The 20,671-nt window shown below is 46.7% G+C and overlaps 1 protein-coding gene across 1 annotated transcript in view; it reads right to left on the reverse strand.

The window, feature by feature from the left end:
* CDH13 (cadherin 13) overlaps nucleotides 1-20,671 on the reverse strand; it is a 906,077-nt gene that overhangs the window by 695,887 nt on the left and 189,519 nt on the right. The window contains exon 2 of the mRNA XM_079116937.1: nucleotides 10,362-10,473. Coding sequence (XP_078973063.1) covers nucleotides 10,362-10,473 — 112 coding nt within the window. The remainder of the gene's footprint in view (nucleotides 1-10,361; nucleotides 10,474-20,671) is intronic.

Below are 20,671 nucleotides of genomic sequence, written 5' to 3' on the forward strand. Positions count from 1 at the left end.
CATCTGGATCCGTGCTTAGGAGGAATCGCATCTAGAATACTTTTCCAAGATCACGTGTTTAAAAAACATTTGCCCCAAAGAGACCAAGCATGAGGGAGGACAGTAAGAAGGACCGTGCCTGAAGGGAGTCTTAGGAATTAGGAGAATGTGTTCCCTCTGAGAGGAGCGAAGCCTTTTTGGAGACTCTCTGTGCTGCCTTTGGTAGATACTGGCACTGCCCATTCAACAGACATTCCCCTCCCTGGCCTCGTTCTTCAAATGATGATATCAACCAACCTTTATCTAGAGCTTGCATGTGGCAGGTGCCGCCCTGAGCCCTCAGCAGGTGCCATCTTGTTTAACCATTGACTATTACCTCCAGTTTCAGAGGAGGACAATGAAGAGCTGGAGGGTTGGGTGACTAGAAATACCACCCATTAAGGACATTTAAGACAAGCAAAGGGACTCAGGAGCTCACACAGATGGCCCTGTGAAGCTGTCAAAGACCAGGAGGAAAAGCCAGGAATGCCTCCCCGTGGGAGAGACTCCATCACTGCAGCATTCCGTGCAAAGGAGCATGGGCTCTGGAGTCAGGCAACCGCAGAGCACCTTCTAGCACTGACACCGCCTGCACAATCTTTGACTCTAGTCACCCTCTATGCCCTTGTCTCTAAACTGGGGTTCATAATCTTGCTTACAGAGTAGTTGATATGGTTCTATGGATAAAATGGTAGCCCTTTTTGGATCATTAAATTGGAAAGTCTATTCCACCTGAAGGTTTTTGTGAGGGTTGGTCCCTGTGCCTGGGTGTCTTTCCACCTTGTCTTCAGCTGGCTGGTACCTTCTCATAGTTCAGGTCCTGGCTTCTCAGAGAAAACTGCTTTGACTGACCACTTTGCATCAGCCACTCTCAACCTCTATCCCAGCAGCTGGTCTGCCTTCCTTCACAGCATGGATCATCCTCTGGCCAAACATCATCTGCCTGTGCTCTTAGGTGTCCTTCCAGCACATCTCTCCCTTTTCACTGCAAGGGAAATTCCAGCACAGGAGAACCCATCTGATCTGGTCCAAAGCTTTCTTCCTCACAGTTGGCACGGGGTCTGGCATAAGGTAGGTCTTGAATAAAAGGCTAAATGAATGACATCGACTCATGCTATGTCATTCCTTTCCTGTCCACATTCCATATATGAATTTTCTCAAATACAAGAATACTTGGGAAAACTTTGGCAAGCATTTGTACCTCTTGCACTTTTGTTCTCCAGCAAACATGAGATTTCCATGAAAACCAAGGCAAATAGGACAGACAGAGGGCACCGTGATTATCAGCATCTGTGTGAAGTGGATCTGTAACAGGATAATAAGATCTTCTGCTTCTCAAACTATTTAAAGCCATGCTTAATCTTTCCCAATTTATATCTTGCTGCCTTCCTCATTAAGCAGCCCAATTCATGTGGTTCTAATACCTTAAATTAGGAGATGCTCCTGTATATCCGTATGTTCCTGTATTCTTAATCCCTTGAAGAAAAACAGAAATAAAAGAGATTTATAACAGCTCTAAGACCATGTGAGTGAAGGCACTCAACAGGTTGAAGAGTGAGGCCATATGGCAGCTCTTAGAATTTGACAGTCTTAATTAAGCAATCTGCTCACCAGCATCACCAGCGAGAAACCTGGCATGATGTGATAGCTGTCCCTGTCCCCTGCTACCTAAAAGACATTTGCATTTGTGTGTGTTCTGGATTCTCAAAATCCTCATGCATGGAGCGCAGCCTGCAGTCACATAATGTTAGTACTACAGGGTCTTAGCAACAGAGTAGAGCACCATTGTGAGGGACTGTCCTGCTTATGACAGCTCAGCATCATTTTCTTATCTCAGGAACAATCTCTCCATTTCCCAAGGTCAGTAGGAGTATGGAATCTTCTCAGGCTCTTTGATTGACTCAAGGGTGGGCACATGACCCAAGCTGGTGCAGAGTAGCCATGAGATATTTGCTGGAACACATGAAAATGAGAGGCTCTGGACTGTTGAACTGGAAGAACAATAGGACTCAAGGTGCTGGCAGCCATCTTGGAAGGAACCCCTCTGAGAGTGAAGCACTATAATAAACCCAGCTGAGGAAAGAGAGGCCATATCGATGACATCATTAGAGTTTTTAGATCCAGGTGTTGCTGGAGCCAACTCAAACCTTAAAATTTTCAATCATGTGAGATGATAGTTTTATATGTTTTTGCTGAAGCTAGCTGAAATTGAGTTATTATTAATTATAACCAAAATAGCTCTGACACTCTCATTGCATAAATGAGGTAACAGAAGTCCAAGGAGGAAATGAATCATAAAAGTCAGTGTTTGAACTGGGAAAAGACTCCGGTGATTCCACCTCTCTTTAATATTACCTCTCTCCTAGTTGCCTGCCTTAGCACTCCTCTGAAACATCTCAACCACCCCATCTCTGAACTTCTGAAATGGCCCCAGGCCAGCCTGAGCCATGCCACTTTCCCCTTTCATCTGCCTCCTATTCTGAACTCTCAGAAAGCCAGACACATGATCTGACCACATGGTCCCCTGGTCAATGCAGCCAGTCTGGGCCTTTCATCTCCTAGTGCTGCCCTCTGTTTCTTTGACTACGAATGACAGCTCCTGTCACTAACAGCAATGATCTGAGAGAAGAAGCACACATGCTGCATCTCTGGTGGCATGTTACTGGACCCACACACCATTCTTAGAAGCAGTGGACACTGCAGGGAAGTGAACTTCAATTGCTATAAAGAGCAGGCAGGGTAAATGAGGCTACTGCTGGAGAGAGCAGAGAGGGAGGCCACAGGGAAGGCCTTGGCTACAATTACTCTGCAGTGTTTTTGGCAGCTGGAGTTCCACGGCTCACCATGGACCAGGCTGGACCGCAGCCCCGTGCACAGGTCGACAGTCCTCAGAGCCACCTATGAGGTTGCTGCCCTTGGATGGTTCATTTCCCGGGTGGGGATTTTGTTAGGTTTGGCTTCGTTTTTGCCCAGTGTGCCTGCCTCTGCTGATGATGGGCTGACCTTGGGCTTGGTCTGCCTTGAGGCTTTGTATTTTGGAGGCCCAAGCCTGCTCAGAAGTGGGAGATTTTAAACAGTGAAATTCTCAATGTTGATGACCAAATCCTTCATTAAACACTTCAGATTCCACCCTGAGCGGCCAGACAGGACATAGCTGTGGAGCAATTGGTTCAGGGCCAGCAGAGTGACACCTCGAGTCTATTTGTCTTGTTTATCCTACTGATAAGAAAACTTATTCCAAGAGCTCCATCTGCTTCCTGGTCTTCATCTGGTGAAGCCTCTCACTGTTCCCTCGTGCATGCCCCATCCTGCACTGTGGGACCCACGTTCCAGGGTGGGCTTTCCAGTTCCCATGATGTCTCTTCCTGGTGTGTGTGAGCCATCATGTCTTATCCCACAGTCGGTTAACTCTAACATTTCATGCCTGTAGGGTAATTAATAATGATGCATGTAGGAGGATCCTAAGAAATATTAATTGATTGTGAGACTGTTATAAATACATTGGTGGGGGGAAGGGAAAACCTACGGAAATATTGTATTTCTGCAGACTCTGTTGATCTGAGAAAAGTCTTAATAATGCAAAAGGGAACCACATCGTAACCCAAAGTATAATCAACTTCCTAATGATGGAATGAGCTAGGTGGCACCAGAACAATTTTCCTTGGCACATCATGACAGCTTGAAACAAATAAGCCACTTGAAACCCCAACCTTGTTCGGCTCTATGCAGACTGCAGGACAGGTGACATTAAATACTTTCACTAATCAGTTAATCAGCCTCCCAAGCAGAGGGTCAATAAATGTTAGCTAGTGTGAAGGATGGCCAGAAAGTGGAAAGGAAATTCTGTTTAAAAACTCATTATTTGTTTAAAGTCACAAATCTGAAGGCAAAAAACAAAAGAACTTAGGAAGTTCTCTAGAACAGAAAATACGGACAGACAAAAGCCCAAGTCAGCGTGAATCGGGAAACACGGTTCTCCAGCTGCCAGTTGGGAGAGCTGCCCTGTTTATTACCGTCCAGGTGGAGCCTTTTCTGCAGGGTCAACAGGGCCTTTGTTTTGACACTTAACTCACTGGCGATGCACTGCCAGTGTTGGGAGGCAGAACACCCCTCACATGGCTTTTCCATTAATTGCCTTCATTTTTCAAGTCCCTGTTTGATTTATAGTCAATTAAGAACACCTCAGAAGCCATGACTCATGTATGTTAAGTATAAATATGATTAATGCAACCTCATGCACTCATGGATGACCTGGCTGCTAAGTAAGGTCAGTGTCACAGTGGCACGGCCAGGAAATGTCCTGTGAGAGGGACCCGTGGGGAGACGGAGGGTCATTGACAATTCACCACTGCATCCATCCAAAACAAAAATAGCGACTTTTTCTGTATCACAGAGGAAGAGTGAAGTTGGCTACAAAACAGAAAAATATGCGGTAAAGAGGGACACCCGAGGACTCTGGAAAAGCACCAGCGCCCTGGAATCCGGGTTTCTTCTAGACACCATCGGCTCTAAGGGGATCTTGGGTTCGAATCTTGACACCATCAGCTATAAGTGATACCAGTCTGGGAAAATTGCTTCACCTGGGTCTGCCTTAGGTGTCCCCTCTTAAAATGGGCACATGAGGTGCCTTTCCCCTGAGGGCTGCTGTGAGGTTTGAGGAACACCCAGCACCTGGGGAGGATGCAGTCAAGGTCAAATCTCAAGGCTACGGACATCAGCATCAGCAGTACCATGCGTCCCCAGATCTGTCCCTAACAGGTATTCACACTAGTGTTTTCCAGAAATGGTCTTTCTTCTGTCAGTAATGCGTGTGGCCCTTCATAAAGAAGTTTCCTAGGAATTACCCCCTCCTCCGCAGGAAAACCAACAGTGTTATGGTCCAGATATTAGATGTCCCCTCAAAGTTCATATGTGAGACAATGCAAGAATATTCAGAGGTCAAACGACTGGGTTATGAGAGTCTTGACCCAGTGAATTCATCTCCTGACGGGATGAACTGAGTGGTAACTGAAGGTGGGTAGGGTGTGGCTGGGGAGGTGGGCACTGGGGGTGTGCCTTTGGGGGCACATTTTGTCCTTGACGAGCTGAGCATTCTCTCTGCTTCCTGGTGTGATGTCCCTGCACCCCGCTCTCCACCCTGCTGTGCGGCCTCACACTGAGCCCTGAGGCCTGGCGCTGGCTGTCTATGGGCTGGGCCCTCTGACACGAGGAGCCCCCAGATAAACTTCTCCTTCTCTAATTGTTCTTGTCAGGTCTTTTGTTTCCAGCAACGAAAAGGCTGACTAAATGGCGAAACTTCAGAAGAACACCAGAAAGAGTGCAGAGTGATATCCAATGCCACGGGCCAGCGGTTTCCGTGACAAGTGGTCAGCGGGGACATCTGGTACGCTTTCAAACAGCACAATTCAACCCAAGGACTGACTGCCTTTTCTTCAGTAATTAGTCCCTCATCCTTTTATTTTTCTTGATGACAAATGACCTTTAAGAGAGAATTCCGTTTGAAAGTAAATTGCAGTGTTTTCCCTCTCTCCAGGTACTTCCTTTTTTTCTTTCATATTCAGTATTAGCATTTTTTTTTTTTTAAAGAAAATACTCTCATCAATCCAAGTTTAAAAAAAAAATGGTAAGAGTTGTATTCATCCATGAAGTTGCAACGTCCTGGAACCAGTGCTGTGGACGCGGCCTCCTCGGGGCGGGTCGTTCATGGTCCACGTGATCTGTCCTCTCCAGGGCTGGGTTCAGAGGGTGAGGACACTGTACCCACCTACGATCTGGGAATGACCACGACGATGATAACAAGGGACGCGTGACTTCAGGGCTGAAAGCGGCGCCTGTTTACTCACAGGTAAATTCTACACATGGCTTCGACCCTTGTTGGAGCAGCTGTAGCTGAACTGGGATTGCCACCATCCTTCAGAGATGAGGTCATTCGCACTCGGAGGGTTCAAATGACTCGCTTATGGTCACACATAATCCTCAGGAGGAAGCAATTGAAGCCCATCTTTATTAGAAGGATCAGAAGGTGAAGACGCCTCCCGGGTGTTTCTAAGGACAGCAGGGAGGAAGAGGACACCACTGGGTGAGCAGCAGGACACCGACACGGGCCATGACCTTGCTGTCCTGCCTACACTGACCAGCTCTGTCCTGCACGGGCCCTGCTTCCTCAGAGATAATTGTCTTCCTGTGTTCCATTTCCATCTCTCCCAGGGTCTGTTTTTGAGCCAGGCAACATCATTTTATTAGGATCTACACAGAGGCTGGTAGTGTATCTGTTCCAGTGAGCTCCTCCACAGTTTCCAGCCCCATTTGCAGTAGGTTGACTACAAAACCAGGTCTACCAATGGAGTGGAAGGAAATGATACATGTCACTTTTAAGCTGATGACTGAGCACTCTCTTCCTTGACTCCATCTACCAGCTCACACTGGGGATGGGAAGATCTAGGAGAGCGGGCTGGCCGGCATCTGCATGACGTGGATGGATGAGAAGTGAGCATTGCTTGTGTTAGGTCACTGGGGCTGTTTGCTACCGCAGCATAGCATAGCCTGTTCTGACTGATACCGTTTCTTTATTAGAAGTGATTAAACAAGTTGAATTGTAGATAAACTTAGAATCGTGATGTTTCTCTGTGTTAGTGTGTACGTGGAACAAGAAGAGTGACCCGTGAAGAGAAGGGGAAAAGAATATTCCAGTCCTGGTAGAGGATGGGTGGCCAATAGGGTACTCATCCTGGACACTGGAGGCTGGACACATATCCCTGGTACAGGCTGGAGGCTCATGAGTATGATTTCCCTCAGGGAACTCAGGATCACATCCCTACTTCCTAGTGCCAGGAATGTCTGTCTGAGCTGATGGGGACAGGGCAGGATCTTCTGTTTTACATGATAGTGAGGGTTTATCAATTGTTATTTTTCCATTCTGGCTGGGTACCTGGTCAGTCATCCAGATGAGCTGTTCTGTAGGCCTGGAGGTTTTCTGATCTAGGTGGCCAGGGCTACCGGCCAGCTCCAGCGGTGTCCAGATGACTACTGGAATAACATGCTTTTCATGTGCAGGAAGAGAAAGAGCCACCACCAGGCTGTGTGAGAGCTTCTAGGTGCCAGGGGCCTCTAGGAGACCCTCCAGACAGATTCCTCCCTTGAGTCCAAGACCTTGGATGGACGCCTCCTTTTTGAGTATTTATTTCTAAGCCATCTCCCCTTTCCCCCCTGTGATTCTCATTTTAAAACAGAAATAACCATATCTTTCCAGCTTTCCTTTCAAGATGGAGATGAAGTCAAGAAAGTTTTCCCCAAGTTATCCTGAGTTGGGGACTTTGCATCACATTGTGAAAGATACAACAGAAGAACTCTGCTGGTTACATGAGAAGAAACAGGGGTGCTGTGTTTTGATCCTGGCAGCTTGTTGAAAAATGGCCTTTTAAAGAAGAAAGCAAGTCTAGTTAGTGGAAAGGAGAGTAGAATAAAGAGTTATTTGGATGTGAAGAAAATAAAAGGCTTTAGAACAACTGAGGGAAAGATGTATCGAAGAGAACAGTGAATAAAATATTAGGGAAATAAAAGGAGTGGAGGTGGCCATTAGAAAGAGTTAAAGCAGAAAGAGATAAGTCACCCAGAATCGAGGAAGAAGATGAAAAAGGATAAAAGGAAATATTACTGTCAGAACAAAGAGAGTGGGAAGCCACGGACAGAATAAACATTCCCGGTAAGCGGCTAAAAGCTGAACACAGGATTGGTTAATTCAAGTCCAGGGTGTAGGCAGATACGGGACATCTGTCAGGCAGAGAGATAACTTTATGGCACAGTGCAGAGCGTAGATGTCAATTGATAGATTCCGCTGTGTTTACACCTTCTGGAACACAAAACTTCACGGCGATCAGCAGTCGGAACTCTAAAATATTGCCAAGATAAAGGAACGATACAAAGCGCACATGTGATCGAGGGGACCCAAGATGGTATTGCCCACCTGGCTCCTGTTAGCACCCACCTGTGGCGATGCCATGGAAGCATCCTAACCGTCTCCTGGTCTTCCACAGGCAAACTCAGGCAGCCACGTGTTCTAACGTGGTCTGGTTCTGAGTCTTTCCATCCTTCGTTCAGGAGTCAGCCTGAGTCAGAGGGTGTTCTAAGAGCACACCCTACTCGCTCCTGTCTTGGTCAGTCACACTCTCTGAGACAGAGGAGTCAGTGTTTATTTGTAAGGAAATGCAGGGAAACAACTAAGAATGAAGGCAAGAGAGAGGAGATTGGGGGGGGGGCGGTGGCTTAAAATCTTGGTTGGACATGTGGGAAAGCATGTTCAGTATGTTTGGCTCTTGATTTCCTCTTGTGCACAGAACAATGCTACTTATGGAGACCCAGGTTTTGTAAGCAACACTCAGTGGGTGATCTCGAGTCTGGGACAACTTTCTCTTCACTGAGGCAATCCACCTTCACGCACAGCCTGCCTCACGGCCACCTGCGCTCACCGCTTTGAAATGAACTGAACACTCCCTCACAGATCTGCTGGGTTTCGTGTTGACTCCAGCATTACATGTGGACATACAATTTCACTGACAGGGGCTAATCAGATTTTGCTGACCTAACAACACACACAAGCATAAAATTGTCAATGGCCTCAATTCCTGTGTCACTGACTTTTCCTGGATGCGCCATCACTGATAATCAACCCAGTCTCATTTAGCATTTACTAGCTGACACAGAAGCAGCAGCCATAACCCACTTAATTACTTAGGGGATTAAACACACACATACACACGGGCCCACACAAAGCTATGATATTGAAATGTACAGTATGGCCTAGTTTAAATTAAAAAGATCCCCCAAAGTATGATTGTTTCCAGCTTCTCAGTGGTGAATTAAAAGCTGTTTGGTGTCGTGAAGATTACAGAAGCAATCACATTTATGGGCCTGCTTTGCATACCAACTCTATTAATTTCCATACTCAGGGTGGCTTCGCATTTCCAAGCATGTTAACATAGATGCCATTTGGGATAATCACTTGGAAAAAATTAAGAGAGAGGGGCAGACAGACAGACAGAATCAGGCAGACAAAACAGGAGAGAGCAGGAGGGAGAGTGAGAAAAATCGTTCTCACAAATCAAGTTCCATTTGAAATATATTGATTCTGATAAATACAAAAATCAAAAGACAAATGAGGGCTCCTGGTGGCTTGACCCCAGAGTCACATGCAGGGATCAAATTACCAGGAAATCACATATTGGAATTCACTTACTGTGCCCATCCTGCACCTTGCCATGACGGACTCTAATTATCGAGGTGATTTCATTGGTGAAATTGCATCAAGATGTGTGCGGGCTGCACCCTGGATGCCCCCTGATGCTCCACACTGCATCTTCATTACCGTGTTCCTCTCCTCTCTTAAAATGCTTAGCAGCCTCACAATCAGGAGGGCCATTGTGTGTTTGTGTGTGTGTGCGTGTCCCCTTTTATTAAAAGCACCAGTCACATGCCACAGGAGCCAAGGAAAGAGGCAGCCTGGAAGGCAGCCCTGAGACCGTGAGGCCAAAGGTGCAGCGTCCCTTTGTTAAAGGGGCCTTGAAGCATCCGACCACGTTAGACCACGGTCCACATCCCCTTTATTCCCACGTGTTAAAGAACAATGCTCAAGAGCCTAAAATTAAATGGTTACGCCCACCCTCAGTTTTAAATGCTCCTGTGCAGACGCCAGGCTTGATGTGCATTTAGCAATCTACCCTGTTCCCCCTAAAGATAGAGTAACGTGATGTTAGTGTTAAAAATAGGAAGGGATCATAACCACGTATCTGAGGGATGCACATTTTAAGGAAATCAATTGGAATTTGGGGGGATTTGAATTTAATCCACAGAACAAACAGGAGAGGTTTTGAATCTTTCTGAGGACGCTCTTATCAGCTTCAAGAATAAGAATTTTTGATTCTTATGTCAAAAAATCCCAGCAGCCAATATCATGCTCTCGCCATTACTTTGATCTAATGCTATGTATGAGAAACTAGAGGTAGGACTGCAATCTACAGGAAGGCAGTGATTTTGCTCTTGGGGTCTGCCCAGGGAAAATGGATTTCATTTCCTTTACATACTGTAGAACTCACACAGGAGCTGCAAGTCCCCTTTTCTGGGAGCCCTGCAGAAATGCCCACTGATGATAAAATACTGAAAAGAGAGACACGCCACTCTATTAACCTCTAAGCTGCAAGTCTCCAGTTCAGGCGCTTCCACCCTGGGTGAGTCAGTGACAGAAGAAACATGATCAGAAAACAGTAGTGTAGGAGACACTGCATCTTGAGACACAGTCCCAGACACCAGCGAATTCCAGTGTGAGACTGGGCCCAAAGTGTCCTGCTTACAGTTTAGAATCGACTGGTCCTCGATGAATTCAGCTGGCTGATTGATGCGCAACACTTTCTGCTGGAATCCAGGAGTGCAGTCCAAATCTTCTGCAGATGTTAGCAGCAGCACCTGAGGAAATCAAGGCCATCAATATTTTAATAGCGGCTTATGTGTTTGCCCTGCTAACTTTTACCAAATCTGCAACTTATAGAAATGAGCTGAGGTTTTAATTTCAGTTCCCAAATGAAGAGGCAAGTTGATACCTCTCCTGGGTCTGCCAACAACTCGTTTTGGCAATGAGATCTGGAAAACCCACAAAGGGGAACAGCTGCTGCAGCTTCCATTAAGTTGCAGTTAAAGAAATAACATCGTCAGATTTTTACACCTGCTAAGAATCTCACCATGGTCTCCATGTGTGAAATTTCATTATAGAAACTGTCAATTTCCTGTGATGCCCAAGTTAAAACCAACTTCACTTTCATACATGCAAAGGAGCACTGTCATCTACGAAGAGGAAGGAAAAGAGAAGGGGATGTTTCCTTTGGATGTTACTTCTAAAAGGATCCAAGGCCCATTATTCCTGGAACATGGTCCAATATGGTGGCCATGAGCCACAGGTGGCTACTGAGCACCTGAAATGCAGCTGGTCCAAAACTTAAACACTGAAGGAATAAAAAAAAAAAATGGATTTTGATAACTAAACAAGATAAACAATAGAAATATCTAACTATAATCTTACATTAACTACATATTGAACTGAATACTTACATGTGGGGCTAAATACATATATTGTTAAAATTAATTTTACCTCTTTTTACTTTTCTGAATTTTGGCTACCATGAAATTTTAAATTTATAATTTCTTCCAAAGGCTCAATTTTATCTTTGCAAAACCTTAGGCTACTTTTTATATCCGTCAGTCAGAAAGTCAGGTTATATGCTTTGAAATATCAAGGTATATGATACCGTTCTAGGCCAAGGTGTAACGTGGGTAACAGTTTAGTAAGCAAAGACCATAAGCCTCATGAGGATAGGCCTCACCTCTTTTCCTCACCTGTTTACACTGAGTACCACACACACTGGCACAGAGAATAATATACCCCATAATGCTTCACAAGGAAACCTGACATTTTTGAGCCCTTATCACATGGCAGGAGCTGTGCTAAGCTGACTATCTATGTACGATTTCATTTAATCCCTTCAGTGCTCTGTGAAGTATGTACTAATATAGGGGATAGTCTACAGAGGAGGGACCTAAAGCTTTAGCAAGGTCAACAGCTGGCCCCGGATCTACGGCTGGGCTGGGTTGAGTCAGGACTTGAGCTCAGGTCTAAATTTCCTCTACGTCTATACACAGTCTAAGCCCTTAGACCTTCCATGTAAGGAAGGACTTTGTGGGTTTTTTTTGTTTGTTTGTTTGTTTTTTTAGTTTTTTTTCCCCAAGAATGTTTCTAGAAACTGTGGAAGACTACTTCACGGTGACCACGGTATCAGTCAAAGTGTTTGGGAATCGTCATGTTCAGGAGCATCCCTAAAACACAGGCCGGTAGGATGGGTGCGAACACCGGCTCCCTCTCCCTGCAAGTGAGATGATGGGAGGCACCTGTCGCCTCCCAGTTTCCACTTGGATCTGAGCTCCAACCCTCCCACCCACCATGTCTCTGGCCCGAGTCTCCTTTCTCTTCCTTGGCTTGTTTCCTCACCCTGTCAGCATTTTCCTGAGGCCAGTCCTCCAGATCCACTACTTGTGCCCAACTCCTTGGCTGGGCATCTGTTTCTGAGGAAACCGGACTCTGATACTGGACCCCACGTTCTTAACCACGGCACACAGGCAGCTGAAGAAAGCCCATCATCATCCCGCCAGCAAACTCAAAGGTGGGTACGAAAGGCAGCTGTGGAATCAGGGCACCTCTCTAAATACCAGCCTTCTGAAATCCACTGAACCCCAAGGAATGGGGGCGAGAATCAATCTCAGGAGGTTCATGATGCAGCCGGCCCCGGCCACATCAGGGGAGTTGAAATCAAAGTGCCACCACCCTGGTCGACATCTTCCTTCTCAGACCGGAGGGCAGAGCATGCTGGAGTCCCGAGTCCTGCAACTATGCGTGTGAAGCGTGGCCTTGTCCTGAGACATGGCTCTGGCAGATCGCTTCTGAGGCAATGGAACCGCTGGCATCCTGAGTGGCACATATGCTATTTTAGGCAGCTTCAGAACTCAGAGTAATTTGCTATTTTGCAAGCAGAAAATCTATAACTGGCCGATGCTAATTTGGTTAAACAGCCAGCGGGTGAAGGTTGCCCCCGGGCCCCCTGTGCCTACAACTGAACATGGCCTTCTAATTGGCTAATTCTGCCCTCAAATCCCAGACCACAAACTAGTCACCCTGTACGCACTAAGGGAGATGCAACTTCCCCAGGGATGCCACGCACAGCTCTCCAGGAGCAAGTGGAGCTCAGTACTCTGTGGGGGACTGTCCTTCGTCTTGTCTTCCTGTGGCTCAGTCTGTCATGAAGCCCTGCCACGGTCTATTCAGGTTTCCTCTAGAATTATAAAGGACAAAAATATGACCCTTTTCCAATGGCTGACCTTTAGCGGGGTGGAATCAGAAACTTCCCAAAGGTATATTGTTGTCTGCAAATTCTTGCATCAGTCCCTCTACCAGTCAAAATTCAGGGGAAAGGTTTGAGTACACAGCAGGCAGGCAGGGTGACTCAGAGAGGTAAGAGCTTGTCACATCATTCGCTCACCCACTCACCTGCTCACTCACAGACTTGCTGAACTCCAAGGATTCAGTTAGGGCTTGGCCAGATACTGGGCAGGAACTTTTAAGGACACACGATAATGTAGCCATTAAACGCAAGGACCCGGGGACATTTTGGCTCCACCCTTCTCTGACCCTGTGACATGGCGTGTTTCACGCCTGCTCTGCACTTGGGTTTTCTCATCTAGGGAAGCAAGGAAGGTGAGGCGTGCACTGAGCGTGGCCCTGTGGATTTGATAGGGACAGTCACGGAAAGAAATCAGACAGGCAGGGCCTGGAAAAGCGGTCAGTCCACGTTCAGCATGACAGGATCGTGACCCAGAACAGGAGCGCAGCCGGCAGAGCGTGGCACAGTCCCTTCGGGAGCGTGTCAAAGCTGGGGCGCAGAGGAGGGGATCAAACCCCCAGAAGGACCTTTGCTCCTGGAGATCAAGAGTGAGAACCGGGGCTGGGGAAATAGCTCAGTTGGCAGAGTGCTTGCCTTGCATGCATGAGGCCCTGGGTTCAATCCCCAGCACCAAAAAAAAAAAAAGAAAAAAGAGTGAGAACCGGCTGGACAAGCGGCAGGATGGCGGCTGATCTTGAAGCAGCACGCTCTGCTTCTTTAGCATCCATCCTCTTTTCTCTCTAGGTATCAGTAACACATCTCCAGAATTATAGAATTACAGAACTGCCTTTGAAGAAAGAGTCCAGACCAACTGAGCGCTTCCCCAAAGCTGGATTTGTTGTTGGTCAAACATGCTAGAGCGTTATAGGTACCTCTAGCCCCCACTGACAGTTTAGCAGGATTCAAACGGTGTCTGTTTGTGAACTCAGCATGGGGACCCACTCTTCAATTTCAATCCCGCTAAGTTAGGGGGTGAGACAGAAAGCATGATCCATCATTGTGGTAGAATAGCCCCGGAACATCGTTCCAGAACCAGGCGAGCCCTTCTCTGGCACTATCAGACATCACGCTTGTGAAGACAGGACCTAGACGTACTGTTCCCCAAACCCTTTTTAACTCTGCTGGAATATATGCTGTGGGTGTTCTGAGTTTATCTTTAATGCCACCATAATAGTGGTCTTTCTCTATCGTTCTTGTGTTCGCTTATGCATTAGCTTGCCCCTCATAAACAATAGGTAACAAATATACCTTTGAAAGCATGACAATTATCAAATTTTATGATCACCAAAGGGTTTCTATTACTGGAAAATTACAATCTGCCTGCCCTGAAAGCAGAGTTATGTCTCCGCAGACAAGGAACATAGTTCTGAGCCTTGCTGGTTCGGTACAAATCCCGGTTCAACTGGTAGAGTGACAGGGGACAAGGAACCTGTGCCTCAGTTTCCTTGAATGTAAAACAGGAGTAACACTGGCATTTTGCAGGATATCTTGAGGATAGAGTTAATTATTGTAAAGAGACGTAAGTAGCACCTGGCACGTAATAACTGCTCAATTAATGCTTATTGTTATCTCTAACAGCATGATTCACTGATATTCCCTGGGGCAGACACTGACATTTATCTCTAGAATATTATTTGTTGTACTATAAAACTGTTCAGTGCATAACTGTGCTCAGAAGCAGGCCAACGGCAACAGCAGGGACGCGAGTCCCAGAGTGGAAGAGCAGCCTTGGTGTGCTGGGTCGGCTGTGCCGCGAGAACGTCGGGACGGCTGGCCCTGTGGAAGGACACCGCGCACCCGAGCGTGACCTCCCATCACCCTCATTTCTCTCTTTCGCTTCCATTTCTTTGAGGCAGCACAGAGCTTTGTCTCTTAAAAGTAGCGGGCTGGGGCGGGGGCTCGCTTGTCCTGACAGGTTCCGATTCGAGAGTGGAGCCTACTTTGGAGTGCATGTCCTCTCGCAGACCGTGGGCTGCCAACCGGCAGACGTGTGACCAGCATGGCCCCCAGCTATGGCTGGGGTGGCCCGAGCTCTGTGTCCCGAAGCTGATCACCAGGTTCCAAGGAGTGGGCTTTTGGAGCTGTCCTGTGGCACTGCTCCCTGTTCCTGCTCGCTGGACTCGGGTGCCACTCACTGGCCCCTCCGGCACCGGAGGTCGCCACCCATGCTTTGGGCATTGGGACAGCCAAGGACCATCATGCCATCTCCACACGCGTGACCATGATACCAACGTGTCATGCTGCTGACTCCACTGAAGTAATATGGGCCATGGGACCGACCAAGACTGAGGGTGGAAGGACTGTCACCACGGCTCGGCGCAGCCCCTGACGTGTCCTACAGGAGCCTCTCTTGCCCTACCATGAAAACAGAAGGAAGGACTCCCAAGGCACTGGGGTCATCCAGAGCAAGAGCCCAGAAGTCAGCCACTGGGCAGATGACGGGTGCCCAGGAGAGCCACCAGCAGGGAGCATCGACCTGCTGTGTCACGTCACTGACGTGGGGGTGCCTGTCACAGCAGCTCCCTGCCCCCAGAATGCTTAGCATGCAAGGACTTCGGCAGACGCCCGCCACCCAGCTCACTGCAGACTCATCCGGTGCCCAGGGAGAAAAAGTAGCACTAAAAGAAAAGCTGAATGTAACTGTCCCCAAAGCAGTCAAAAGTGAAAAGAAACGTCCTGCCACAAATAATTATCTCCACAGGCTGGCAGCCACCTCAGAGGGCACCCTCTCTTGAGCCAGCCCGACCAGCATTTTCCAATCTCCCAGCGCCTCCTTCTCCTGCCGCCGGCTCACTCTGCATTTGCTATTAGCTGGATGGACAGCTACTTTATCCCTGCCACAAACACCTCCGGTTTCTCTTGTCAAAGTTGGTCTACGGGAATCAGTTGGGAGGTTTAGATTGGTAGAGAAGAAAGGCCACTTCCTCAGAGTTGGAGGATATAAAAATGTTAGGGTACTACATTGTGATTGATTCTTTATCCTCCTGTGGACCAAGAGCCCAGAGTTCTGGAAGGATTTATGAAGGCACATTGTCGCCAGGGAGAGCACAGAGGAAAGGAACATTTCTAGGACCCACATGTGCACCCACACATGCACACACGCATGTGCTCACGTGTGCACACATGTAGTGCAAACTCACGTCTTCAGGGGTGCTCTTGCCGACTCTGACTTCCTTACCATGGTCCTGATGACTTAGAGCCTCAGGGAGGTAGAACAGCTGTCACCTTCCTGGCCATTAAGGTAGCAGACACTTGGAGATTATTTTGATTCCAGGGGAGGCCAGAGGAGAGAACTCACTGGCGAGTCCAGCTGTTGCTTTCATGCGCAAGTGGAATCCGACACCCTGGCCCCCGGACCTTACTTCTACTTCAGTGAAACCTGACATCTTTCCTTCAAATTACTAAAAGGGAAGTTGCAATGATCTGGAAAAGTGGGGGACCAGAAGCCAAAACTCATCTGAGTCTGGCCATTTCTCTGACTTTTGGCAAACTGTTGCCCCAGGACCAGTGACCAGGTTCTCTTTGGTAGGTCGACCATAAAGCCATCCACAGTGTGCAGCTGCTGGGAGGCGCTGACAAGACAATAAAGACCAGAGGAGATGGAATAATGGTCCCCAGGATGTGCTCACCAGAGGGGAATAAAGGGTGATGGCCATTGGTCTTAAAACAGGATGACTGTCATAGAGTCTGCACTGGATGGATTCAATCACAGGAATCTTTGAAAACAGAGGAAAGACTCAAAGAGAGAGATGTAATAATGAAAGGACAGGCAGAGGATGTGGTGTGAGAGGACATAGGATATACTGCTGGCTTTGAAGATGGAGAAAAGGGCCTGGAGCCAAGGGATTTGGTGGCCTCTAGTAGCTAGAAAGTGCAAGAACAACAAAGGAGGGTTCTCCTCCAGGGATCACAGAAAAGGTTTCAGCCCTGCAGCCGATACCTTGATGTTAGCCCAGCAACACGCATTTGGACTTGTGGCCTTTAAATTAAAGTCAGCGTACTGTATCAATGCATGAATGCCCGTGTTTATAGCAGCACAATTCACAATAACCACGGTGGAACCAGCCTAGGTGTCTGTCAATGAAAGGGGGGCTAAAGAAAATGTGTGCATATACACAGTGGAGTTATATTGAGCCATAGAAAAGGATGGAATTGTGTCATCTGGAGGAAAATGGATGCAACTTGAGAATGTTATGTTAAGCAACATAAGACAAGCTCAGAAGGTCAAGGGTTGTATGTTTTCTCTCATTAGTGGGATCTGGGAAAGAAAAAAGAAACAGGTTGGAGGATCTCATGAAAATCAAAAGGAGATCATAAGAGCAGAGGAAAGGGACCAGGGGGAGGGAGAGGGAAGGGGAAAGACTGGGGAGTGATACTGAACAAATTATATTGCTGTATCGTGTGCATGTACGAATATATAACGACTCCCACCATCATGCCCAACTATAGTGCACCAATGAAAATAGGGGAAACTTGTATAATACATCGGTGTTTCAAGTTGCTAAAGGTATGGCAAATTGTCACCACAGCTACAGAAAACTCACAGTCAGCATGACACCATCTTCACCCTAGACACTCAGAAGATGCTGGTTATTTACTTGGATTTTCAAGTTATAAATGTAATCTGGGCAAATCAATAGGGAGAGGAAAAGGCAGGGAAGGTAGAGGGAAGTTGAGGCAGATGGACTTACCAAAGGAAAGGAGTTCGTGACCCCAAAGCCCTTTGACAAGACTGTAGCAAGAACTGGCCTGCATGCTCCTTTCCTGAGCTGAAAGAGGCATAGCCCTTCCCTCTTTTTTGCTTTTTTTTTTAAGTTGTGAATGGACCTTTATTTTATTTATTTATATGTGGTGTTGAGAATCGAACCCAGTACCTCACACATGCTAGGCAAGCACTCTACCACTGCACTGTGACCCCCGCCGGTAGCCCCTATTCTTTTGTCTTAATAATTGTTCCTTACATTATAGCGCATTTTGATCTGTTATGCTAGAGGCACTGGGTTTGCTGTTTTATTAATACCCTTAGTCAAAATTCTAAATGACTAATATCTGCCAGTCTCTGGGTTAATGCCAGAGATGGAGAAATAAACAAAGGCCTTAATAAACCAAGACAGACACGCAGGCAGCTAATGTCATACTAACGTATCATGTACTTCCATCTATTCAGAATTCCTTAGGAAGTTTCTCAGAGCAAAGACTTTTTAACTAGACTGCCGAGTTCAAGACAGTCATTTATTGCTGTGCTGTTTTGGGCAAGTTACTTAACTTCCCTGTACCTTAGTTCCCTTATTTGCATAATATAACTAATAATCATCTCTCTTCCTATTGGTTGTGGGGCTCAGAAATCAAAGGGTTTAGGACAGAAACTGGTTCACAGTATGTGCCACGTGCTAGCATTTCTATTATTAATATGAAGGGGCACGGATGAGGACTTGGTAATGTCACAAATAAGGCCATTGGAAAGACAATGGAATTTTTTGAAGTGGCAAAGTACAAGAAAGAATGTTCCATGTAGGAGTTTGGTAAATACAAATACCATGGCACGTCAGTTCAAGAAACAGGGAGCAATTTGGCAGGGATAACAAGCTCTGGGTTGTTTACAAGATTATTTGAAGGTGTTGTGTTGTCTCAAAATAGGACTGAATAGACAATGCCTGTCCTTCTGGAATCTGGCTAAAAGGGAGCCAAACAATCCACTCAATGAAATCACAATTTTTGTCAAGATGAAATTAACTCTTTCCTGTTGAAATTGCAGGATTAATTCACTAGGCTCAAGTTAAAAATTCAAAAGGATAACACCGTCTTGCAAGAATCCAAATTAATAAATTAGGAAGACTAAAAACCAGAGGCAGTGCTACCCAGAGTTGGTGGCCTTTGTGTCTACTTATGAAATGCTGTTAATTAAATCAGTGGTCCCAAGTTCCAGGTAAGACTTGTGCCTCAGGTCAGCAAAGGAGCCCCTGAGTGAGGACATCTTGGGTGAGCCCTGGTACCCCCGAGAAGTTAACTGATGAATAATGAACACCTAACAGGAGCCAGGCCCCGGAAACTGGTCTACACGAAACCCCAACCTCATGGGAATGATGGACAGGAGACTTAGGTCCTACTCACTTCCTGTCTTTGTCCAGACACTTCTGAGAGCGATTGAGTGTGCCCCTTGAGGATGACAGGTGGATCCCTGGCTGCCTGCAGGAGTGACCATCGTGATTCCTCCTCACATCTCTTCTCTTCCTCCTCCTGTCCCCACTCCTGCTTCCTGGATCACGTCTCAACGGAAACCACCTAGTCCTCAGGCTCTGGCTTCATGTATTAGTTTCACATTGCTGCTGTAACAGCATACCACAACCCTGGTGGCTTAAGGACCACTTATGATCTTCCAGTCATGGAGTCTAAAATGGGTCCACTGGGCTGTGTTCCTTCAGGAGAATCTGTTTCCTCCCCTTCCATCTCTGAAGCCCATGGCACAGCCTCGCCTCACCTGCTGCTGTCCACCTCTCTTCTTCCTCTTCCCACCACCTTCTGTTCCTCACTTGGACTCCTCCTGGTTCCCTTGGGGGACTGCTCTGATGAATCATGCTCACCTGTAATCCAGGCACCATCTCCTGCTCTGGGAATTGGGTGATGGACGTATTTAGGGACCTATTATTCAGACTGTGACAACATGAGCAGCGTATCTGAGCACAGGGAGACATTTTGTAAACACATTGTGTGCAAATGTCCAGGAGGGGGTCACAGTGATTCCTCACATTCCAACAATATTTATCCCTGAAATCAGAGAGACCTCACCAATGTGAATAAACACACATCCGGGCCGGATGTTGTGTCAACTGAACAACTAGACTATGACCTTTTCCTGCTTAGAAATAATTACCAGCCCGGCTGGGTCTCGCTGTGAAGTGGAGCATTTTCTTCTCACCGGGCACCTCTCCCCACTTTCTTCCCTGCCGGTGTGCAGACAAGATGTCAGATTTGTCGTCACATGGGAAGGTTTTTATTAATTATCTTTCAGAAGCAAAGTCCTTTTTGTAATTTATTTTTTCACACCAGGAAAATTCTTCTATTGAACTAAATGTCTATCTTGTTAAATTGTTTTTTCGGCTAAAGGTTTTCACTCTGAAAGTTTCCAGGAGAAAAGAAATAAACCAAGCAAAAATTGGTGTTGAGGGCCAGGAATTTATTGTATTAATCAGAACACCACCTAGCTCCCCAGGACCGGGCATGAGGATAGGCATCTTTTTTCCTTAAAAATCTAAGAGTCTTATATGCAGTTAAGTCAAAAACTTCCCCAAATGGTTGTTTGCCAGAGCAGCCGAAATTCCAATGACTGCTCTTTAAATGTCATTTACTCACCTTCTGAGAGACTACTTCACTGATGTAAGTAACCCTGATTAAGGGCCTACTGTGTTTCAGTGCCAAGATGTGTACAAATCAGTAAGACACAACCCTGCCTTCAAGGAACACAGGGAGTAAGAGGAAAGACTGACATAATATCCACTTTAAAAACAGTCAGAGTTAAGGATAGAGAGAGTGACCTGGTAGGACTGAAGAGTCAGTTAATTTGGTGTTGGGGAGAGGTGTAGGGTCACTGAGGCTGCACCGTCCTAGGTGACACGGGCTGGCTTGGATGTGCACCCTTCTGTTTTAAACAGAAGACAGCAGTGGGCAGGACTCCAAATGAA

The sequence above is a fragment of the Sciurus vulgaris genome (assembly GCF_902686455.1).
Source record: "Sciurus vulgaris genome assembly, chromosome: 17".
NCBI lineage: Eukaryota > Metazoa > Chordata > Mammalia > Rodentia > Sciuridae > Sciurus > Sciurus vulgaris.